Source organism: Strigops habroptila, chromosome 8 (genome assembly GCF_004027225.2).
Source record: "Strigops habroptila isolate Jane chromosome 8, bStrHab1.2.pri, whole genome shotgun sequence".
NCBI classification, from domain to species: domain Eukaryota; kingdom Metazoa; phylum Chordata; class Aves; order Psittaciformes; family Psittacidae; genus Strigops; species Strigops habroptila.
Genome location: NC_044284.2, coordinates 62265626 through 62290486, shown reverse-complemented (window position 1 = coordinate 62290486; position 24861 = coordinate 62265626). Strand labels below are relative to the sequence as shown.

General features: G+C 45.7%; 1 protein-coding gene across 1 annotated transcript; it reads left to right on the top strand.

Moving 5' to 3' along the window:
- Positions 1 to 461: 461 nt before the first annotated feature.
- On the top strand, positions 462 to 24685 carry LRRC40 (leucine rich repeat containing 40). The gene is made up of 17 exons (XM_030494095.1): positions 462 to 1375; positions 1982 to 2163; positions 2580 to 2653; positions 3524 to 3653; positions 4066 to 4189; positions 4983 to 5125; positions 6149 to 6321; positions 6606 to 6696; positions 9086 to 9131; positions 10443 to 10551; positions 11440 to 11547; positions 13703 to 13813; positions 15017 to 15094; positions 15811 to 15996; positions 16841 to 18925; positions 20285 to 20382; positions 23989 to 24685. The coding sequence occupies exons 1-15, from the start codon at positions 1225 to 1227 to the stop codon at positions 16944 to 16946; spliced, it is 1812 nt and encodes a 603-aa protein (XP_030349955.1). The 5' UTR covers positions 462 to 1224; the 3' UTR covers positions 16947 to 18925; positions 20285 to 20382; positions 23989 to 24685.
- Positions 24686 to 24861: the final 176 nt, after the last annotated feature.

Below are 24861 nucleotides of genomic sequence, written 5' to 3'. Positions count from 1 at the left end.
AAATCCTTCCTCAAGTGCTAGTGCCTGAAGCAGGACAGTTTCTTGACTCACATACTTACCTAATGTATTTGGACCTTAGCGAGTTACTTTTAACTTCTATGGCACTGTTAGTAGAAGGTTTTTTCCAGAAGGGCAGTATTTGAAACACAAATGTTTGGAACACAAACCTCGTGTTTGTGAAAGTGAAAAGTAAAAAGAGCTACAACTAAATCCACTAGTGATTGAGGGGGAAACACTCCTTTTCCATCCTTTACTTTCACGAGGAGAAGCTGGTGGGATCAGCCAAATTACCGCTCTGAGTTGTGGATAAACAGCAGAAACTGGTCCCTGTTAACCTCCAGTGTTGGTAGGCAGGATTGTTCAGTCTAATATTTCTATTCATTTTGCAAACTGTGGACTAGAGGAGAAAGGAAAAAATGTGAGTTGATATGAAAGTGCCATTCCTTCTAATCACTACACAAGCTCAGAGGAGGAGCCTTCACCTGCGCCGGGGTCTTTTTTGACCTGTGGGTGTGATTTTTAGTATTATAATGAAGACAGTTCACTTCAAGACACCTTAAAAGTCAGTTTCATTGCCAAGCTGGTTCATCAAATATAGTCTCTTTGCCAAGCTGTCAGGTAACTCATTCTTGGTACAATCCGTCCTGCATGTTCTCCTTTGATCTTTTAAACAGAACCAAGTCCTGGCTTTACTCATGAACTCCGTATTGTTAATGAAGGTCAATCTGACCCGTGTTCAAGATCCTAATCTGTACATTAACTATACCAGCAGCACATGTACAATATATCACTGCTGTTGAGGGGACGGGACTTCTTTGTCCTCCCACTTGTTGGAGGGAGCTAGGGGCAGAACTCCGTGTCGATGGGCAGGATGGAAACCCCGCCGGGCAGCGCTGAGGCCAGCCCGGTGTGGAAATGGCGGCGCTGGTCTCGCACGAGGGGACAGCCCGGCTGCGGGGTTCGGGGGAGCGGCCGCCCCGAGCCCGGGTGCCCCGCGGGATGGGACGGGGCGGGCTGAGCGCTCGCCGGCCGGCCCCGCTCCCTCTCCGGCACCATTTCAGCGCCGCGCCCGCACCCCGCGCCGCCGGCGGGAAATGGCGGCGCCCGGGGCCGGGACAGCGCTCCACGGGGCGGCTGGCGGAGCCGCGGCCCCGCCCGAGGGCCCCCGCCAGGCCCCGCCTGCTCGGCGGCGTTGGGGCGGTGCCGGCCCGGCCCCAGTGAGGGATGGCGGCGGCGCGGAGAGTGGGGGCTGCGGACCCCCGCGCCGGGTTCAGGCGGGAGGCGGCAGAGCCGGGCCCCGCCGTGCCGCAGGGGCTGATCCGGGCGGCTCGGAAGAGCGGGCAGCTGAACCTGTCGAGCCGGAGCCTCAGTGAGGGTGAGCGCGGGCAGCCGGCCCCAGCCCCGCGGGGAGCCCGCCGCGGCCGCCGCCGCCTGGGGCGGGTGAGCGCCGTGTGGCGGGAACCGCTCCTTGCTCTCCCTGTAGCGGGCGGTTCTAGCCCTCTGTCCCGTATCTCAGTCGCGCCCAGCCGGGGCTGCTTCCTCACTGGAGGCGGCGGTGCTGCCGGGGGTCCGGGGCCTGCTCCCCGCAGGGGTGGGAGCCCGGGCGAGAGCGGCTGCGCTTGGGCCGGGCCCCCGGCGTTCCCGAAAGCCGTAGCTGTGGGATCAGCAGCTGTGCGTGTTGGGCGACCCCGCGGGCTTGGAGTGCCTCCTGTGCCTGGGGTTAACGCTTGGCAGTGCCAGCCGGGCAGGACAGGAAAGATAAAAGAGGGAGCAACAGCAATGAATGGTTCCTGCCATCTGCAGATCAACTTACTTTTGGCTGTTGCTGGCAGATTTCCATCACCTTGTTATTGTCAGCTCTGGAAAAATGTCTGTAGAAACACAGTTGCTTATATGTGTGTATGAAAAGCATTATGATGGTGGAAATTTGAGAGTAAGCACCTAAAGATTTTGGTTGACACAGGTGTGTTTGTCTATGTAGTGCCTCAGCATGTGTGGCGGATAAATTTGGATACTCCAGAAGAAGCTCATCAGAATCTCTCTTTCGGTGCTGCGGATCGGTGGTGGGAACAAACAGATCTGACCAAGCTGATACTGGCCTCAAACAAACTGCAGTGTCTTTCAGAGGACGTCAAACTTCTGCCTGCGCTCACTGTTCTGGATGTAAGTACAGTGATCCCATTACAGTAGGACTGTGCTCTCCCCGTAGGAGGGGGAAAAACAGAGCCTTAGATCTTTGTTTTCCATTTCCCTGCAGCACAGCAGTGGATGTGTAGAAGTGGCACTGGTGTATTCTCAGGATACAGAAAGGGTTGTTACAGATCACTCGTGTCAGTTTATACGCTTATAGTGGGTGCTGTTCTGTAGAAAGATCGTATCTACTCTCTTAGTGTTTAATTAAGTAGAATTTTGCAACTTGGCAGTTGCAGTGCTGCTGTTGGTACTTGCTTTGAGGCATGTACGTAGCTGTTACTGTGTACAAAATTACTCTGTGTTTAGCTTGATTTGTTTCGGGAGTAGGGAAAGGAAACCTACGCGGTACAAATTACTAACTGTGTGCTCAAAACTTTCTTTTCCAGGTGCATGATAATCAACTGACGTCACTGCCTTCTGCTTTAGGACAGCTAGAGAATCTTCAGAAACTTGATGTCAGGTAAATCACACGTTACAAAACTGGAACCTGAGAAATACCACAGTGATTTTGACAGGGTGAAGAAGAGATTGCAGGATATCAAGTTTACTTTCAGATACTTTTCAGATTTTTAACAAGAGAATATTAGTATATTAAGAATGGAAAGTTTTGGATCAAAACCGATAACCTTAGGTTTGTTAAAGTTATTTTCACTGATATTCAAAGTCATGGTCTCGCTTGGAAGGTGAAAACTGATACTTCGAATAATCACACAAAAGCAGTATCTACATTTATTTGCTTCTTTCTGGCAGTTTTGAGTATAAATATACTTTTTGTCATGAAAAATATACATTGTAAATAATTGTTCTCGTTCATGCTGGAAAGTTCATCATTTCTGTTTACTGGAGTAGTTTTGTAAACTAGTGCACAGGGAGAAGGAGGATATGCTATCTCCGTGCATGTGAACTACATAAACAAAGATCCTGCTGGGATATAGTAAATTCAGATAAGGATAAAAGGGATTCTTGAGCAAATAAACAGAGTAAATTTATCCCAGGAAGCTAATCCATTGTAGAGGGCTGTGACAGTTGTAGGAGACAGGTTTTTTCTTCCAGGTGATGGTATCCTGAGCACATGTGCAGGGTGCAGTGTGGGAATGGGTCACAGAAGACTGTCTCCCTCTGGATGGAATTGATAGTTAGTCTGTGCCAGCATGGAATTCCCAGTGCTGGGTGTGCTCTAGGCTCTGAAGAGTTTGTGTTTCAACAGGCTGTGTGTGCCTGAGATCCCCCTGCTGATAGCAGTGGTGGGTGGCATCGGGTAACAGGAGTGTTCTGTGTGCAGTTACCTCCTTAAAACTACTCAGTTATTGGTTTTTCCCTTTGTGTTTAGCCACAACAAACTGAAAAGTATCCCAGAAGAGCTGCTGCAGCTGTCACATTTGAAGAGCCTCCTTCTTCACCACAACGAGCTGAGTCTCTTGCCAGATGGATTTGGCCAACTTGTCAGTTTAGAGGAATTAGTAAGTTATAACTCTTTGAAAAATGATTATTTGTGCAGAAGGGCTGAGTTACCCATGTTTTGCAACTGCTGATTAAGACCCTCTGTATCTAAGATGACAGAACTTTGTGAATGTTGTAAGGGCCTAACTAGGTTGTCAGTTTCAGTTAGTACATGGTGGGTTGTTTCTTTGTTTAAAACCAAGTTTTGCTCTTGGTTTGCCAAATACTGTAAGAAAAATCAAATCCTTTGTGATCCCTCAGTCATGGGAGACTTGTTTCTTCTATTCACATTCCTACCAGGCTGATCCTGAGATGTCAGCCATCTCATTTTAATGTTCTGCCAGTAATTAACTTTGCAGTAGTTGTACTCGTGGGATATTTTAAACATCTCTGTTTCTAACCTCTTTCTCTCTCTCTTTTTTTAATCTTCAGGATGTGTCCAACAACCATCTCACAGACATTCCGACAAGTTTTGCTCTGCTCATTAACTTGGTGCGACTCAATCTGGCTTGTAACCAGCTCCAGAGCCTGCCTGCAGACCTCAGTGCCATGAAAAGTAAATCGATTTCCTCAGGTTATTAAATGCCATCCACCAGTTATGTAGTTGTGGTGCATATCATTCAGGATTAAACAAATATATGCTTAAAAAGTTACTGTATTCTCAAGAGTATTAGTTCAGAATGATTTAAAAAAGTCAGCTACAGCTACTGTATATCAAACTTGAGTCCTCTTATGGTTCGTATTTCTTGATAAGTGGGATGTGGAATGATCAGAAAGGTGTAAAGCGTAAGGATTAACATAGTTCTGCTTAGAGGTTATTAGCCTTACAGCTGCAATAAGCAATCTGACTGTTTTTTTCCTTCATTGCATAGTTTGAGTGGAAAATAAAGCATAAACGAGAGATAGTTAAAATTACTGGAGAGGAAAAAACATAAATTAGAGAGTGACAAAGTCGACTTGTAACATGTGAGTGTTAAATATCAAGCTGAGTAGTGGTTGATATAAATGCAGGTTTTAATAGCTGAGGCAGCTCTACAGGAGCAGCTTTTATAAGTGCTGTAGAAATGACTTGCAGCTCTTTCTGAGATGGTCTGCAATGCTTAGACTCTTTCTTGACAAGAGTATCTGGCAGTGTCACTGAAAGCATTCCAGAGTGTTCTGTGAAGAGTAAGTGAAAAGCAGATGCCTTCTTTTCAGAAGCATTGATGCTGACTGACTTGATATCTTCCAAATTTGTTTGACAAAATGTTCTTATGCTTATTTTAAACCCCAGGATATTTGTGCTTCCATACAAAGCAATTTTTATATTCTCTTACTTTCTGTTTGTCGCTGCACACTTCCTTCTGTAGGCTTGAGACAACTGGATTGTACTAAAAACTACCTGGAAACAGTGCCTTCTAAACTAGCAACTATGGCATCTTTGGAACAACTTTATCTGAGAAAGAACAAACTGCGTTCCTTACCAGAATTTCCCTCCTGCAAGTTACTGAAGGTGAGGTCTGAAATGGTTGGTATGATGGTTTTGGTACAGAAAATAGGGTATTTTCTCTAAACTTTTAAAATAATGACTTAATTTAAACACACATTCTTGTGAAGTGCTGTGATCAAAAGTTGCTGTTAGAACTCTGTTTAATACACCCCTATCTGCAGTTACTGTTATGGTCTGTATCGGTCAAACTTAAGGTCATGTGGGAGACAAATTTGCAGCAGTACTCTCCAGATTTGGAAAAGAAAAGAAATGTTTAAAAGAGGAATGACTGAAAACCAGATCTAGTGTTGCCCTGCTACAGCTATCTTTAATCTCTAGGAACATTTTCTAGATAAATTTACTTTGTTCATTATCATTTTTTTCTTTGTAACTGCAGAGAAAGTATACTTTTTATTTTTCCTTTTAGCATAATCAGATCTTCCAGATATTTTGCAGCCTTAATTCCCAGTATGTTTAAAATTGAAAACTGCCTGTTTCAGAACATGGGAAGTTGGTTGCTCAATTAATGATGCAAAATGATTGGGCCAAGTGAATGCCTGTACCACTGCGTTGTTCCCAATGCCCACATCCATCAAAGAGTGCACATGCTTTAGTTGTGCATAACTCTGAACTCAGCAGTTAAAATCCCAAGCTCTTTCCGCAGTTTGTAACAAAATTATTTCCAATTACATTTGCAATAGGGAGAGGGAGAGCTCTTCCCTCTCAACTTCCTATAACTTGGAAATCAAGAAACTTCCTGAATAAAGTCATTGACAAGTTCTTGAAGGTGGAGCAAATTTATTCCTAGCTTGGAAATGGAACTCAAAGCTGAGGGTTCCATGGTGGTGTCAAAAAGCTCAGTTCAGACTCGTGTCTCTGGGTCTTTGGAGACTTTGATATTTCATATGCAGATGAAGGGGAATTGAGATCTATATTTTCTCCACATCACTGCGTATTTTTGCCAATATGTCATAATTTATGAGATCAGTAAGTTATAAAGTAGTTTTGGTAGAGTACCATGATTGTGAATGATCTTTGTTTCCATAGGAACTGCATGCTGGTGAAAATCAGATTGAAATATTAAATGCAGAGAATCTGAAGTATCTCATTTCCCTCTCTGTGCTGGAACTCAGAGACAACAAGATAAAATCAGTTCCTGATGAAATCGCTCTGCTTCAGAAGCTCGAGCGACTTGACCTCTCCAACAATGATATCAGTAGGTAATATTAAAAACTGCATCGTGGCTGTGATGAGGCACAGCTAATGACGTCTGATGACAGCTCATTCTGTAGCTGCTGCATTGCACTTTGTGACATGTAATTAAAAAAGGACTCGATCATAAAATGAAGGAACCCTTTCTATGTTGTGTCATTTATTAATTGCATGTTCTGTATCTCTTTATGTGAGCCTGAGCTTCAGAATACCAGGCTATCTGACAAAGCATTGCCAAATTCTTAAGAGATTGTTCTGGGGCTGCTCTGAAATGAGTTGTTTCCATTTGCAGGTTGCCTTATACACTGGGGAACCTTCCCCAGTTGAAATTCCTGGCATTAGAGGGAAATCCTTTGAGGACCATTCGGAGAGACCTTTTGCAAGTAAGCGCTATAGGCAGCTTATAAAACTTGGTGGTGTTGCATACGTTTGTTGTCCAGATTGTGTAGCCAGAACATAAGAAACAATCAGAATACATCCAGATTTCAAGTAGCCTTTGCAGCTTTAATCCACCTCCTGTCTGTGTGTATTATGATTTGGGTGCTCTTTCCACTGGAGTCTGATGGAATAAAGGAGGTTGTTGCACTATAGGACCTGTTTCAGATTTGCTACAGAAGTTGTGATATATATTGCAAATGAAGCAATGGATGTCTGGGAAAAAGAAGGATAATGCAGCTGTCTGCTGCCTAATCCTGTTGCAGTCACAGTTCCTTGCAATGCTGTGTGAGTACTATACATCAGGCTTTTCCTAGAGGAGTGTGGATTTCTGGTTTTCGTCTCCCGCTTGCCTGATTTAAGGCTCTAGGATTCAATTTCCAGAGCACATTTGGCAGCAGATGCGTTTTGGGCAATGATAATCTGATGTACTACCTTTCGGTTAGGATAACCTGCACCTCAGACCTGTGTTCTTTGTGTAGGTAACCAGCAGAGTGAAGGTGTGAGTTGTGCCTGAGGAAACAAGTACGTAGGGCAGGAGGGAGGCTGGAGCATGGGCACTGGTGCTGCTGTAGAATTCCCTCTTATTTTTTGCCCCAGCAAGCCCCTCTTGTCGTAGGTGGTATATATGTTTCTGTGGTTTTGCCAGTGTTATAAAGTAAAAGCTTACGAAGCTCTGGGATTCTCTAAAAATAAGCAACACTGAAGACTGTTGTAAGGGAATTTTGTAGTATCTGTCAAAAGAGAGAAAACGTGTCTCTGATTAACTGAGCACTGTATGCACTAAATTAATGAGCAGGGCTTCAGTGGAGGAAGTCATACATGATTCTAGAGTTCAAAGTTAGCTTAAAATGTACCTGCAAAGGAGTTAGATTTCCTGGTTGCTTGACTTCTGGTATTCCCTGGCTTCTGAGGGTTTGCTGTCTTTCAAATGTAGGAGCACAGATTTGCGTAACTTCTTGTGTGTGTTTCAGATTTGTAGCAACGAGAGGTACAAGGATTCCATCACAGTATTTTATACTTACACTGTCTTGATCCATTACCAACACTGTAAATTCATCTAACTGCAATTTTATATGGTTATCCAGATTTTTTACACTTGATTTAGAGGAGTAATTGCTAAAGTTTATAGGGTTCCCCAGGCACTTCTTAGAAGCAGGGAAATGCTGAGATTATGGATTGACAGGGCCTGGAGGGAAGTACAGTCTGGCAGGCACTGATTCTTCTGTTGTCTGTCTCTGCTCCATCTCATCTTTCCCTATTTCTCAGGCCTCTCAGTCTAGTTCCAAACTCATTCTTGTTTCTTGGTGAATTTCCAGTCAGTTTCTGTTAAATCCTTGTCCTCCTTTTTGCATAACATACCATCGCTTGGCCCTTGAGCTCTGTCTTACCTGCTCTTCTCTCCATGCAAGCCATGTGACTGTTACTCAGCTTCCCCTTTGACCTTCACCTTTTCATTAAAAGTTTCCTGGTTCTTCTATATTGGCTTCTGTTGACTTGCTCAGCACGTGCCTGCAGTCACTCCCAGTCTCCTCAGGCCTCTCTTTCTCAGTCTTTCGTCTTCTGTTTCTGTCATCTCACCAGGTTCCAGGTGAGAGTTCCTTCCTTCCCAGCTTCCACATTTTCTTTATCCCCTCTCCATTCAGATCAACCAGTCTCTTACTGTGTGTAATACAGATGTCAGCTAGAATGAGACATGTTAATTCATATTCAGCAGTTCAGACTACATGTTTAAAGCATGTAAAATCATAAGGAAAACCTAGCTTTGTCCTAAACCAAATGGGCTAGATGAGATTATGCTTGATTACTGTAGCTTGTGCAGCAAGCACAGTAACTGTGTTTGACCAGTAGAAGGTGTTACGGGAGGATTGAAAGTCAAACCTTGGGAGGACTGAGCTGTTAAAAATCCGTGCAAATGATGTCAGCTGTAGTGTTTTCCCACCATTTATCATTTTGGACATAAAAAGTTACCAGAGCACTGAACAGTCAGCTTCCCTGGCAAGTTTTACACGTCTGCTCCAAAGCACAATTATGCTAGAGCTTTTTAAAGGGAAGATTAAGTTCTTTTGCATGTTTTTCCTTGCTCTTGGAACTGACTATCTGCTTCAGATACAGCGCTAAAACTGTGGAGCCTGAGGTCAGGCTGGAGTACAGAACCAAACTTGTAAATAAGCAAGTTCAAAGCTGCTGTGAAGAGGGGTTTTCTGTGGGAAGCATTAGGTGGGTTTTAGTCACCAGTGCTGTGGGCTCCACGTGTGTGACTGGAATTGTCATTCCTACACTGTCAGAACAGACTGCCTGGCAAAGGCTTACTGACTTTACTTATTTCTTTTGAAGAAAGGCACCCAGGAGCTTCTGAAATACCTGAGAAGCAAAATCCAAGGTATGTTGCTCTGTTGCATTACATTTTAAAGAGAATCTGTCTAAGAAATGAAAACGAATTAGAACCTACTGAGGGGGGCTGTTTAAATCCAGCTGTTTAATCCTCTGGTTACCCTGCAGTTACCTTGAGTTTTCTTTACTCAACAGATTGCTCTTACATTTCGGTGCTGTTCCTTTTTCTTATTCTATTAGATAATACTGACTGGCATTAAGACGTTCCTTATTGAGGAGTGTCATTTAGAAAAATAATCTTCAATATTTTTCCCCTGGTTCCTTTATGCATTTTACATGAGGAATTCCAGTAGCTTCTCTTATTTCTTCTCTGAACATGATGGGAAGTTTACATAAGGCAAAACGACTGAGTTCATGGGCCATGTTAAATATCATGTAGAAGTGATTATGCTGCACTTAGATGTCAAAATATGCTTAACCTCTTAATTTAGAAGGAGCCTTGATAATTCATGCAAGCAACCTTTATTGAAAATGGTATGTGGGAATTTTCCCTTTGGTGTAGTGGGTTTTCTCTCCCTGTGCCAGAGGATGGCAGTATTAGTTAGGCTACTGCAGCATGTAAAATTGCTTCACAACATCAGGTTCCATGCAAATGTGACATATTAACTTGACAAAAATTAATTGAATGCCACAGTACCTGCTCAGAAGCTTATCTGGTGAAGTACAGTAGATAATGTAATTGTGGGTAATAAAATTAGCTGGTGTCCTGCTCGACAGCAACACGTATGAGTTTATTCTACGTGCTGTGGCATCTAAGTTGGAGCTAAAACAGTAGCAGTGCTGTTTCTGTAGAGGCTTAAACGGGCAAAAAGCTTGGGTTTGACCCTTTTGGCCTTCCCTAGTGAAAGGACAACTAGTTGTGGTTAGGCACAATTGTTTGTTGTGGTCAAATTTGCTGTTCTGGAGACAGGTGATCTAGATCATCATTTCTAGCCCAAATTCCCTGTTTGTTTCTAGCTCCTTCCCCCACGGAGGCAGCTGCCTACACAAGCTCTTAGCTAGTGTAACATCTCCATTGCTTCCTGACCTATCTTTTAAAATTCCCATCAACCCCTCTCCTTCCCACCCCCCTAAAAACCCAACAAACCCAAACAAAACAGAAACCTGAGACTACAGAGAACCTTTACTAGAAAATACTTGGAATACTCTGAATCAGATAATATCCAATTGAGCAGGAATACAGAAGAAGAATTAAAAGGGATGGTGGCAGGTGACTAGGGACATGAAACCTCTCTGTCTGGGGCACCACATCTGCCTGCAGCCTGCAGTCTGTGTGACTGTACATGTTTGTTACCTGTAGATGATGTAACCAGCTCAAATGAGGAGCCTCCTGTGACAGCCATGACCCTTCCAAGTGAGTCCAGGATTAACATGCACGCCATAACCACACTGAAATTATTGGAATACAGGTATGTGTGTTGAAATACTGCCTATTTCTAAGGTTGTAAGAACACTTTTGCCTTTTTTTTAGTCCTTACAATACATACCAGCCTGTCTGCAAATCCTGCTGCATTTGTGCAATTTTCACTTCAATTTATGTGCTCAGGAATGGACAGGTTTGAACTGCAGAGTTTTAATTATTTCTTTGTATTTTCAGATATTCCACAGTAATACTGATTTTAAATCACTGAAACACTGCCTACTTTCAGGTGCTTTTAGTACCTTTTAAACTTCCTTAGCAATTTCCATTAAGTCCCAGAACACGTTGTAGTAGGTGAGTTTCTCCAGTTAGTTCTTAAATGTAACTAACAACGTTAGTTGTTAGGTTGGGAAGAGGGAAGAAAACCCTGTTTGCTGAGAACTGCTGGGTGAAATGCAAAGTGCTGCTGAGCGTTGGGACGTGGCAGGGACCTCACTGGTGAAAGGGCCAGGGCGGCTTTGGTCACCACAAACGTTAGGAGCCCCACAGTGAGTAGTTACTTGTCACTGTGCCGGGGGTGTTTCCTGAGCTGAGAGGTGGAAACCTGTTTCATGCCAATCTTGCCATGCTTTCTGGCCCAACATGCAGCATCCACAGGTTTGTTGAGGTAGGGACATAACTCAGCTCTTACTGACTTTTCTTAAGTGTGGTAACAGATCAGCGCACCAGTGTGAAATGATATTGTCACCCAGATGCCACATAACATGGCACAGTGATTAGTAGCTTTCTGATTAACAGCTCTTCAAGAATTTGAAATTGTAGATATTTATATATCTATTCTACTACTCATCTTCTAAAAGATGAAAATATCTGTCTAATAAATAGGAAAAAAATTGACTTGTTTGTGTTACTCAGCTGCATGCTTTCCATTGTTCAGTGAGAAACAGGCAGCTGTGATTCCTGATGAGATGTTCAATGCAGTCAGAAGCAATCCTGTCACCACAGTCAACTTCAGCAAAAACCAGCTGAGTGAAGTTCCTCCAAGGTACTGTTGTGAAGGTCATTCTCTCTCTGTGACTTTCTGTCCTACTTTTGTTCCTTAGCATCCTGTGGTATTCCTCATCAAGTATATTTACACTTTGTGCTATGCATTTGTTTGTGTACACACAGGCACACAAACAAAAGTATAATTGTGATGCTGAATAATACACTCAGGGTTCTAGTGCAAGTAGTGTGCTGGTGGGTCACTGATGAACGTGAAGATGGCAGTAAAAAGAAGCTTGGTTCTACTCAGTGGTGCTTTCATTGCATGTTGGTTTTCACCTTGCTTTGCTAAGTGTTGTTGAGGTGAATGAGGGGTGGATGTGACTTCTCACAATGATGAAGTGCTGGTGCTTAACCACACTGGGGGATTGTTTTCTCTACAAAGCAGTCTTTTTCCCATGTGAAGGTAATCTATGTGGATTCACCACTTCATTATCATAGAACCATAGAACAGTTTGGGTTAGAGGGGACCTTAAAGCTTCTCCAGTTCCGACCCCTGCCACGGGCAGGGACACCTTCCACTAGAGCAGGTTGCTCCAAGCCCCTGTGTCCAACCTGGCCTTGAACACTGCCAGGGATGGGGCAGCCACAGCTTCTCTGGGCACCCTGCAGGGAAGCACCCTCACAGGGAAGAGCTTCTGCCTAATGTTTAATCTCCCCTGTTTCAGTTTGAACCCATCATCCCTTGTCCCATGGCTACAGTCCCTGATGAAGAGTCCCTCCCCAGCATCCTTGTAGCCCCCTTCAGACACTGGAAGCTGCTCTGAGGTCTCCACGCAGATTGTCTTCTCCAGGCTGAACAGCCCCAATGTTCTCAGGCTGTCTTCATATGAGAGGTGCTTCAGCCTCTGATCATACATCTGGTCTCCTCTGGCCTTGCTCCAACAGCTTCATGTCCTTACCTTGAGGGCACCAGAACTGCACACAGTGCTGCAAGTGGGGTTTGATTGGTCAGACTGGACAATAACTGCACTGTACCTGGGGTTCTAGTTAAATTCGGTTTCTTCAGGAAGCATAGTTGTTTTTAAGGAAGCCTGAGCAGTTTCTGTGCCTTTCTTCTTGTTAGGTTTTGTGTCCCATCATGCAGCATTTGATGTTATTGCACTTGTTATGTCATCACAGTCAAGGAAAAGCTTTCTCTTGGCACAAATGGGAATAAATAGCATTTTTGTGTGTGGAGGAAGGTTACTTCATCTCTGGTAGCCCAAGAAAATCATGAAAGCTGTTTTTTAAGGCTAGCAACACATTTGTAGGTTGAACTGATTTCCATTCTTGGACACAAGTGTGCTGCACATTTAACCTTCAGCACATAGAACTTGAAGAGGTGTGATCTCTTTCTCATAGTTAAAACTCTTTTTTCAGTACAATTTCTAGAATCAATTTAGTGAGGTGATGCTTGTGCCTCCCACACCTTTCCCTGTGCTGGAGGCTGTTGTGTTCACTGGGGTAGGTGTGGGTGTGCAGCTGCTGGGTGCCAGAGAATTCAGTGGCATCCAGGTGGGAGAGATGAGTATTTTCTCATTTAATTATCTCTTGGGTTTAGAGCTAAAGCAGAGATTGTTACAGGGATTCAGCAGCTAACTTTTGGAGCTGTTAAATATTTGACACCAAAGCATCTGAATATAATACCCTTTTACAAGCAGCAGCAAATGCTGTGTTTCCTGGGATTTGTAATGGCAGAAGAGTGGAACAGAAAGACCTAGATGTTTTCTAAGGTCCCTTCCAACCCAAACCATTCTATGCTTCTAAAAGAACCATCTCTTTCTGTTTGACTGCTGAAGAACATGGGTTGAAACACTTAAGGGCAGGAGATGGCAGTGATGGTCACTGTGCCATGGCTTCTGCAGTACCTCTCAACTGCATTAAAGTGAGTAGGTTTTTGAAATAAAATTTACACCCCTAATCAGTAAGAAAGAGAAAATTTACCCTCCTGATAACTTCAGATGAGCTCTGTCTTCACATCGAGTGAAGACTCCAGGACAGGCAGCCTTCACAGGTGAGGTTCCCATTGTCTTCACTCAAAATTGCTTCTGAAATATCAGGAAGCACAGAGTGTCCTTGAGTTGCAGAATACATCAGGGGTTTTTTCAATGTCTTAGACAACAGAATGCAAAGCTGAGCTTACGTAATAAAAACATATTCATATTGGGTTTCAGGATTGTGGAGCTGAAAGACTCAGTTTGTGATGTCAGCCTGGCCTTCAACAAAATCTCCTCCGTTTCCCCCGAGCTTTGCATGCTCCATAAATTGACACATTTGGATATCAGGTTTGTGACGTGTGTTGGACTTCCTTTCTGGGTAACTCGTTTTCATGCCTGTTTAAACCACCATCTGTTATAGCAGTTCTGAAATAATTCTTCGTTTCCCAAACTGTCTCCACGGCAGTTGGGTGCCCGGCAGCTCGGAAGCAGCAAGTGGCCTAGATTTAGGCATCGGTTAAAGAAAACCACACAACCCAAGTGGACAAGCTCTGAGCCTCGCTGTGATGAAAGGTCTTGCTTCAGTCATTGGAAGGTTCTCAGAGATGTTAAGTTGCTATTTAAAAGTAGCCCCCACGACCCCAACAAAAGAAACCCACACCAGGAAATCCTGGAGGGCAGCTGGGAAGTAGGACAGTGACGGTACAAAGCTTGTGCTGGCTGTAAGTGCTTTGTTTGCAAGAGTTACTGTCGTTTTACCTTCTCTAACTCCTGAAAAACGCTCACTGCGTTTGTTCAGACACCAGGGTTAGCTCACTGGCGTTTGATACCTTTGGTGTTTCACAAAGCACAGTTGCAGAGACAGGTATTTGCTTTGGCCTGATTTAATGTATCCTGCCTGTGCCTGGAGAGAGTAGTGAGGGGCCACCAAGACAAAGGGACTGGAGCATCTCTGCTATGATGAGTCTAAGTCTTAGAATTTAGGTCTAAGTCTGGGCATCTTTTAGTGAGTGATCTTTATTGTCCTGGAATGGCTCTTTATGTCAAACTCAGGACAGACCTTCTTTGTCCTTACAAACCCCTTGTATTTAAGAAGCTTCCAAATGGTTTCCTGTTGTGGGAAGCACCATGGTAACCATAGTCAGAAATTGCTACAGCGATTGGATACCAGGGTAAATGAATTTTGAAGAGGTTTAGAGTTATCCTGCTGCTTCACTTTGGCACCCAGATCTGAGCAGTTTCGTCAGCTTCCCTCTGAACCCCCAGAGCTGACTTGCCAGGCAGGTTTGTGGAGCTGTTAGATGCTTCGAAATACTTGGAAATGTTTAGAGGACAGACTTTGAATCTCCTACTGACAGGAATGACAATGCAAACCTGCCTTGCATTAGCAAGCATCTGTACTTGGGCATGGTCTTAACGCCTTTATGAAGCAATTAATTGGTGTAAGACAGCATGTTGGCACTGATGGATACACACATTCTGTCTCAGTGGATTCTTAACTAAAACTTTGTAGAAGTTAGTGATTATTGTTTGTCTTCATTTGATACACAGAAATAATTTCTTGACATCTCTACCTGAGGAGATGGAGGCACTGACAAGACTGCAAATAATAAATCTTTCTTTTAATAGGTGAGAACTATTTATATATTTTTTAATATAATAATTAAAATAAGTGGGCTGAATTGAATATGATTTTCCTGTGATGTAAGAGTGAGGAGGCTGGCTGTGAGCTGAAAATCGATGCAGTGAATCTCTTTCTTTACACAATGGGTAGTGTAGTTTTGGAACTTTTTGCCATAGAAATTTTGGAGCTGGTTAAAAAGGGGATTAAAGAATCTTGTGATGAATGCATCCAGCCACAGACCCCAGCTGGACTGCCCTCTGGCAGCCAGAGTGCAGCAGGACCCTGGGATGGAGGAATAGGAGGCGAAGGGGCTGCAGGAAGCAGGCGAGTGGTGCCCTGGAGAGCATCTGCTCTCCCTGCTGCTGCCCGGGCTGGGCTGGGCTGGGCTGGAACCCCCTACCCTGCAGGATGGAGGGAGCTGGCCCTGTTCTCCTGGTGGTGTTACACTCCTGGGTCATGTTCTGTGGGACACACCAGCCTTGCTCAGTGACCGCAGTTGGCCTGTGGCACCGTTAGAGGTGCTGAGCTGCCACTGCGCATGTTTCGGTGACTTCTTTCCCTGTGTGCCAGGTAAGATAATGGATGCTCTCTCCTTTCAGAGCACGCTTAACCATTTCCTTAAATAGCTAAAGCTTCAATGCTGTCTGATTATAAAGGCTGCTAATATTTTTAATGCCCTACTTCTGACTTTCATTGGTTTGCTTCCTTTTGCTTTTTGAAGGCTTAAAGTATTTCCCAGCGTCCTTTATCGCATCCCAGCACTGGAGACAATCCTGCTGGCTAACAATCAAGTTGGGGCCATAGACCCTCTGCAGCTACAGAAGATGGACAAGCTGGGAACACTGGACCTTCAGAATAACGACCTCCTTCAGGTGCCACCAGAGCTTGGAAACTGTGAAACGCTGAGGTGTGTGCTGTAGGTGGTGACATGGTTTATGAAACAGATTCTGACCCGTTTCTTCAGGGCGTGTTTTGTCAGAGGAAAAGGCACTAATTGGCAGTGTATTGGCAGTGTATTATTGTGTAGGTCTCTGCACAAAAAGGGTCTCTCTTACCAGTTGTAAACCAGTGTAGTTTCTTCCATCTTTATTCAGTAGTGTAGAGTATTGGGGGAGTTGTGTCATGATTTTTATAACAATGGAAAGAGTGTGTTGGTCTGTGTAAAGCTCGTGGTAGAGCCTAGGGTGGTTACGTACAGACACACTGGTGGTGGACCTACAGACCAGCCAGGCAGAAGGCTGCTGCACTGTCTGTCAGCTTGTACAGTTGGCTCCTTACCTCTGGGTGTAACTTGCTATAAATGAGGCAGGGTGGCATCCTCTGAATAACTATGAAGAGTCATGACTCTGGATGTCCCTGCATAATACACCTCAAAGATGACAGGTATAAGCAGTCTGTCTCGTCAAAGACACATTCCTGGTCCTTGGGGTTTCTCCCTTTAAGGACACTTTCTGGAGGAACTTCCAAAAAGTGTCAGGGGAGACCTTAGAGCAGCTCCAGTGCCTAAAGGTGCTCCAGGAAACCTGGAGAGGAGCTTTGGACAAGGGCCTGTAGGGACAGGACAAGGGGAATGGCTTTAATCTGCCAGAGGGGAGACTGACATGATTAGTGTGAACGGGGGACGCAGAAATTAACATTCTTTTGGTAGAACAGAAGAGGAATTACTTATGGATTTCAGAAGTTTCAGATCCGTGTGCAGTGTGTGACTGTGTTGGTACAAGCAGTAGCTGGGCTTCCCTCTGTTGTTCCAGGACACTCCTGCTGGAGGGCAATCCCTTCCGCACGCCCCGGGCAGCCATCCTGGCCAAAGGAACCGCCGCGGTGCTGGAGTACCTGCGGAGCCGCATTCCCACCTGATGCACCAGCAGCACGGGCCCTGGCCAGCCTGGGGCATCCCAGCACTGTCCTATCTGACCAAATGCCACGGGGTTTTCCTGCCTGCCTCCTGCTCCATCAATTCCTTGTTACCCTGCCTGTGCCAGGAAGCGTTTGTAGCAGGAACCGTCTATGAACTGTTTTCCCCTCGAGCTGCATGTTTCAGGAGTGCATTTTAAAGTACTACAACACATGTTTACACTTTTTGTGATACAGATGCCACTGCGAGCTGCCTTCAGTAATGTGACAATGGTTTTTTTCTACAATCAAGCTGATTTTTAAATAGAATTGTCAACATCAAAGTAGTTGAGCAAAAGCCAGAAGTAACCACTTTGATTTTTGTATGCCTGTTTTATAACCTTCCCCAAGGTATTTAGTCTCTCTCCACTGCTGCCTCAGTGGTGAGTCTACTCTGCTGCAGCCGTGCAGTGAGGGTTACGTGTGAGGTGCACTGTGGGCTCTGTGTGTCACACCTGCACATAAGCAGGCTGTGGCTGATGGTGGTAGCTGCACTGAAAAATAAACATTCCCTGGTGGCTGTTTGGGTTGGTTTAATTCAAGCATATGCTGTAATTAAGTTGTGTAGCTGGTAGGGTTCATAGACTTTTCATTTTCTGTTTAAATGCACTTCCATGTCCTGAAAGCAATACCTTTAGTGGTGGTAGTAACACATCACGGATGTTAGTGATGGCAGAGGGAGGGCTGCTTGCAGATCCATCACTTTTCCATGAGGCAGCTCCAGGCGGATGAATGGGAAGTGGCAGCAGGTACCAGAGGGGCTGTTGTAGGGGGCTGAGTGGGGTTTGTTTCTCAGGCTGAGCACACCAGGGGGAACAGCCGCCTGTCCCGTGGCTGTGTTGCCCTATGTCTGGTGTCGGTGCCAAGGTACCTGCATTGCTGCTGGCACTTGAGCAGCATCACCTCTGTGTTCCCAGTACTGCCCTGTCCTTTGCTGCCAGCAAACTATGTTTAATGCTGTCCCTATGGATGACTAGTGCTTCTAACTGCAAACTGCTGACTTTTGTGCAATGAAGAACAAGCGTTCAAGTAAAAGATGTCCCTCCTAAGCTTCAGGAACAGAAGTACACCTCACTTCTCTGTTCAGCTGTATGCAGGCTGCCGGGCTGATGTGGAATGGAGATCCTGTCTGTGGTACGTGTTTATAACTGAAAAATACATGTTATGGAAGCATTTTCCTTTCTCCACCCAATGTCTCTGTAACAGCAGAATTTAACGTGGTTCAACATTAAACTTTCCAGGTTTTGGATGTGCTCAGAGTTAACATAAAATACAGTGACCTCATCCTCAGGTTTAGCAGCACCTCTCAGTGAGAGCGAGGGGCTCTTGATGTACCTTGTGCACGGCTGCACCAACCGTGACCGGTGGAGAGGGACCAGACCAGGCCAGCACAGCTGGGCATAGAGACCTGCAGCAGGTACTGACCTGCTCCGAAAGGAGAGGGGCTGTGGGGTGCTGGACAGGGAGTGGAAGGAAGGAGTTTTCTGTGAGAAATACCCGGTAGTGTCTAGAGCAGAAGGAATGATGGTGTGTTTGAGCTCCAACAAGCCAGGAGCTGCTCTGTGGTTACTTGGGGGCTGAAACTGCTGCTGCTTTCCCGCCCTCACTCTGCTCTTGTTCTCCCATCTCTCCTACAGCATTTGTACCCACAGAGCAGTGAACGCTGAGCTGCTCCTCACACACGTGCAGCCGCCCCCTCTCCATATCTGATTCTCACCCACAGCTATGGCTGACCGAGGGGAGCTGCTCCGTTTCCAAGGCTCTGGTAATTACAGAGAGTCTCTCCCTCAGCCACCGCTTGGTTTGCTGGTGGATGAGGCTGAGGGTGAAGGCACCGGGCTGCCAGGGGATGGGTCACCACCAGCCAGCTCGCTCCCAACAGCCTTCTCTGAGAACTCAGCTCCCTTCCAGCAGTGAAAGATGACAAGCTTAATTACAATAAGGTGACATTTTTATTATTTATACAATAAAGAGACTTTTTAATGTTATTCAAAACACTTCTTTAAATACTGAAAAAGTTGGGTACACCAAAGCCGAAAAATGGCTCTGCTATACACTGCACAGCATTGGTTTAGTCCCTGTAGTTGTTCTATGTACAGCAGCATCTGCAAAATGCATTCGAAACACAATATGCACCTTACGGGGGGTGTCATACATGGAGGGGGACGGGGCGGATACAACCGGCGTGTGCAAATTAACCCACCAGAGAAGTGATTGCACTGATCAAGAGAGTTAAAATAGAGTTCTGAAGTACCTTTTTGCACATAAAATGAAGCAGCTTTTCAAGTTCAGTAAGTCTTTATACTGCAAAAAACATTAAGTACATTCACAATCTATGTTAGTAAAGTAGTAAATATTTCTTCATTCAGCCTTATTTACATTAATACTGTAATTAAACTGAAAAGTACAGTTAGTCATTTGTAATATAGCAATCTTTGAACACATACAAAAATGACCATTTTCTGTATATAATTTAAGCTCAAAATCACAATTATCTCAAAATATTAATTACAATACAGCCATCTCCATCATAATTAAACATGTCTTTTATAAAATGGTAAAATCTTTAACAAAGTAAGCTGTTGGCTACAGTACTCACAAGTAGAAAACTGAACCGATGGGAGCGTCTGCTCTGCGGGGGGGTGAAGCCGCCTGCACCGGCCCAGCGGCCGCAGGGCCCTGGGGGGGCGCTGGGGACCCCTCGAGTGCCGCGGGGCTGGGGCTGGGCAGCGGGAATGCTGAATGCAATGCAATGGTGGCACTCGCTTCCAGCCTGCTCGCTGGAACTGCCCGGGGAGAGGACTGGCAAAAACCTTTATTTTTTAATCCTTTTTTAAGGGTTTTAATAGAAACTGCTCCTGACATTTGCTTTTCCTGCCGCTGCCACCCGCCTGCACCCCAGCCTGGCTTCTGGGTGCCGTGTGGCTTGTGCCCACCATCACCAAACATGTTCAAACCAAGACCAAACCAAACCACCAGTTAAGCCGTATCCTATCCAAACTACTGGCCTGAAAGTTGTATCGTCACGTTGTATGTACTCCACTCACACTGGAAATAAAGCCTGGAAATGGAATCGTATTATCTTTGTGCGCCTGCTTAAAAGTTCAGGTTTTGATGGCAGAAGACCGGGGAGGAGCACTGGGGCGGGATGTGGAGGTGGAAGGGAGCTCAACTGCAGGGAACGCTTGATTTTGGCAACCCTAGTATGGAATCCACCAGCCTCAGCCCCCACAGCCCCAACCTACGCCTTTGGGGCTCTGGAGAGATGGATACTCATGTCAAATCCTGCTTCTGCTTTACAGGGCTCATCGGCGGTGGGACAGGGAGCACTGCGGTGGAACACAGCCCCCCACGTCAGCCCAGCCTGCAGGAGCCTGGCTCTGACCCAGCTCCATTAGAGGTCAGTCCCCCCGATAAATATCCCCAACAGCCCCTTGCCCAGGCACTTACCCTGCTCCTCTGGAGAGCAGAGCCTGCTCCTGAGCGGGCCGAAACGTCTGGGGTTCCATTTAACACTGACTTTGCATTTACTGTTGCATATATCTCCATCAGATATATACATATATACACCCATAGCTATAAATAGCGCTTTTGAATTGCTCAAGGTAACTAAGTGCTATACTACAAGCCAGAGAGCTTTAACCAAGGAAAGACTTTACATTCCAAGTGCTGACTAGCAACAGCAAACCAATCTCCTGAACATTTCATACTAATTTCAGTTGGATTTTTGGCTCCTGCACATTAGTGGTGGTCTGTAACATCAGTGATTGCACTTTTCAGGTGTTCAGGGCTTGACATTCCTGCTCAGATAAAGACCACCCCGGAAAAACTTCCGGGCTGAGCATCCCCAGTGCGTCCCTGGAACGGCCGGTTGCTGTCCCGGGTGCACTGTGTGCCCAGGGTCAGGAACACAGCCATCAGCTTTGCTCTCAGCTGTCCCATGCACCTTAGCTTTGTCCTCCCTCCACCAGGTACCTGCACCAGGACACTGCCGGGCACCGTGTCCCTGGCTGGCAGAGCCTGTCCTCGGGAGCTGGCGTAGTGCCGTGAAACACAGATACAGACATGGATGTGCTAAAAAATACCTTGGAAAACATCAAAACCGATTTGAAGATGTTAAATGATCACTATTATGAACAACTGGCTTCTAAATATGACACTTCACCAACACCCAGGTGAAAACTGCAAGCTGGGAATGAGAAAATGGGTAAATGATTAAGACTGGAGAGTCCTGTGGGCTTCCCATGGTCTCAGCTTCCCTTTTGTCTCAAAATAAGCATTTTGGAAGCAGCTTTTTTTCCTTTCCCTCTTTTTTTTTCTTTCTTCTTTCCCCTTAGGAGCTGCCTTCCAACAAGGCAGCAGAAAAGCTGAGACTTTCCTGCCAGTCTGTGCTGGGCTTTGGGCCCCTGCACGAGGCCCCATTGTGTGTTATGGGGAGGAACCTGTTGTAAAATGAGGATATGGGAATAACCTTGCAGGCTTCCTTCTTTAAGCTAGCCCTTCCCTGAGGATCGTTAGTTAAATAAGTGTTTATTGCATGGAAAAATCTAAAAAGCACAAAGCAGGGAAAGCATCTGCCTCTGGTGGCCGTGCTTGCCTGGGTCTGAATCCATTCACACGCACAGAAGTGAACCCACACGTGGAATTCACCCCGGGGGACTGTCACTGCCTCCACACTTGCCATATAATCATATTTAGTAAATAAAATAGCATAAAATATCAACATTATATGCAAAGCACACACATAACCTGGTACCTGACCTGCAAACCAGGCTGCAGGTGATCGTGTCTGGGAGGTTACAGGAGACCTGCCAGGGAAGACAAGAGGTGCAGGGTGTATTTTGAAGGACCATTGGAAAACTCCTAAGTAGTCCATTGAAGTAATGTTAATTGCTCACAATACTAGTGCTAGCTAAACATTTCAGCCCATCTGAATAGAAATAATGCCAAAAAGAATATATTTGGTATTTAGGGGCGGTGGGGTTGGTGTTAAAGCTTCACTACTGTATGTTTGAGAGCCAGCATGTCCCCCAGCCCCTCTCATGAGCTGGTGGGAGGGTTGGTCAAGTTAGGGGTTGGAACATGACATTCCACTGCACTAACCTGGCTCCGTTGTATTTCATTATAATCCATTTTGGAAAGCACTTGGCAGTCCTGAAACACAGGCCCACACACAGCCTGACTGGCGATGCCACCGTGCTTTGGGTGTGATGAACTCGGCGCGCGGGAAAACAGCAGGGCACAAACTGGCACCAACATGTGGCTGTGTGTGTGGGCACAGTCACAAGAGTGATTTTCCACATGAAAAGCCAAAGGCAGCTCCCACAGAGGGATGTAGGTGCAGAAAGATCCCTGTAGGGACCTAATTCCTGTTCAACATAATTAACCACAAGCTACGTAGGTGTCTACGGTTTCCTGAACATGATGTTGAGTAAATCCTTATTTTTTTTAAAGGGTGATGGGGACTTAGGAATGGAAATTTTGGCCTTGGAAATGTCAGGGGAGTTAGAGAAATTTTGGATGGGCTCAGCCAGAGCCGGTGCGACCTGATGGCACGGGAGGAAATCACATCCATGTGACAGGAACCTGAAAGCTGAAAAAATGGAGCAAGTAACAGTCCAACCCCACCCCTTGTGAATCCAGTGAGCTCTTTCAGCTGGTGGCATCATGAAGATTTTCATTTACTGATAAGTATTAATTATTTAAACTTGTGTTCCAAATATCATAAAATCACTTCTTCAAACTGGAAAATTTAGGATAAGCATTGGCTGTAGCTCAGTGGCATCTGGTGGTGTCTGACAATGCCAGCAGTGACAGTGCTGACACTTGGAGCACTTGCTTGGATGAGGGCAGATTCACACGAGGTGGGATTGGAATTTGTGTTTCATTAATATTTATACAGGTAAACTTTATCACTCCTGTTGATTGAGGAGAAGGAGGGAGAAGCTGTGGCTGCCCCATCCCTGGCAGTATTCAAGACCAGGTTGGACACAGGGGCTTGGAGCAACCTGCTCTAGTGGAAGGTGTCCCTGCCCGTGGCAGGGGGTTGGAACTGGAGGAGCTTTAAGGCCCCTTCCAACACAAACCAGGCTGGGATTTGTGATTCTATGCAAACAGCACAGGGAGCATACGTGCAAATGCAGAAGTGTCGCTTCCCAGATGATGGCTGAAGAGCTCCCGTGGCAGAGGTGAGCCCAGGGATCAGGTCATCCTGCCGGGCTCTGCTCCTCAGCAGCTGCCGTAGGGTCAGAAAAAAGGGAAAAAAACAAATCCCAAAATCCAGTGCTTCCTAACAGCATTAGGGGCTGGTTCCTGGCGCAACTTTTTACTGACTAATCTGTGATTTACTTTTTATGTGTGCGGTGCTTCATCTCCTTTCCCATGTGCGCACGTGGTCACAGAACCACCACCCTCTCCCATCACCAAGTGACTGCCAGGTCCCAGCACCCGCAGCAGGTTTCCCTTCTCCCAGTTTAGCCGGTTTGCCCTGAGCTGGGCATAGCCCCTGGCACACCAACCTGCCCGCACAGGAGCTGCCGGTACGCGTGCGCTCCAGCGAGGGCAGGGACACGCTGGCTGCTGGGAATGCTGATGGCACCTCGTGCTGCTCAGTCCTTCCGTGCACTGCACCAGCGTGCAGCTGGGCTGCCCTGGGTGCAGTTACGCCAGGGTGCAGCAGACAGGGGCTGCATGTCACCGCCCTGTTTAATCTGAACAGAATTACCTCCGTCAGCATGTGCCTGATGGGAGGGCAGCAAGGGTGAGAACTTCTAGAGGCTCTTGCAAGCAGCAGAGTGCAATGTTCTGGCCATGCCCTCGTGCTATAGCTACACTCCTCTGCCTTGAGTTTCTAATCCAGGTGGAAGAGGTGTGAGGGAGCCTGGCCCTCCTGAAGCATGCTCTGGCTCTCCGTGCAGGCCAGTGCCATCAGGTCAGTGGGAACTGGATCCCGGTAAAACCCGTTTCTTACATTTCTCACGTTTCTCCATCTTGCTGTTGGTTACAGACACGACAGACGCCTGAGCCAGCAGCAGTTCTGTGCTGTCGGGATGCTCTCTTGGGACAGCACTGGGATGTGGACCCGAAGGGTCTTCCAGCTGTGTGCTTGGGTTGGGAAGCTTTCCCCAGGCCAGGCCAGCATCACCCCCGGGACTGAACCTGCTCCCCCTGAGCCACGTTACCCGACTGAAGGAACATACAAAAGTTAAAGCCTCCTTGACAGCAACACAGTGACCGGGGCGAGCACGGCTGGACCAGCGAGAAAACACAGAACAGGGTAAGACTGGGGGGCACAGGGAATGGAACTAAAGGGCCTGTCATTGAATTAAAACCTTAAATAATGAAATCAGCAGCAACAAAAGGTGTTTTACTGCCACCCATCACAACCTTCTTCCATTTCTGACCATACCTGCCTGAACTCACTGCTCGCCCACTGAGTGTGTTCCCATGGGATCAACTAATGTGTCAAACGACAGAAGTTAACCAATTTCATCTCAGTTCTTTGTGTAGGTCCCAGAGTCGAGTGTAATTTATTAAGTATCTCACCCTGTATAGTGACATTTTTACTAATTCATATGGAGCCAGCTATACACACTGCATATGTACAGGTATTTTCATAAGGCATATAATATCTTTGCATTGAAAATAAATGAACATTAGTAAATTTAATTTAATATATACTTTCTTTGAGGTGTTTATGAAAATATTTTTTCTCTCTATTTTTGTATGTGACATGATAGAAATATTTCATGGGAAGTACAGGTTAATATATTTTATCTTTATAAAGGCATATACAACTTTGAGGCAGTGTTTCTGATGGACAGCAGAATTCCTAAAGAATTTGTATGTGCTTCTGTGTTTTGAAATCATATGAAATTGA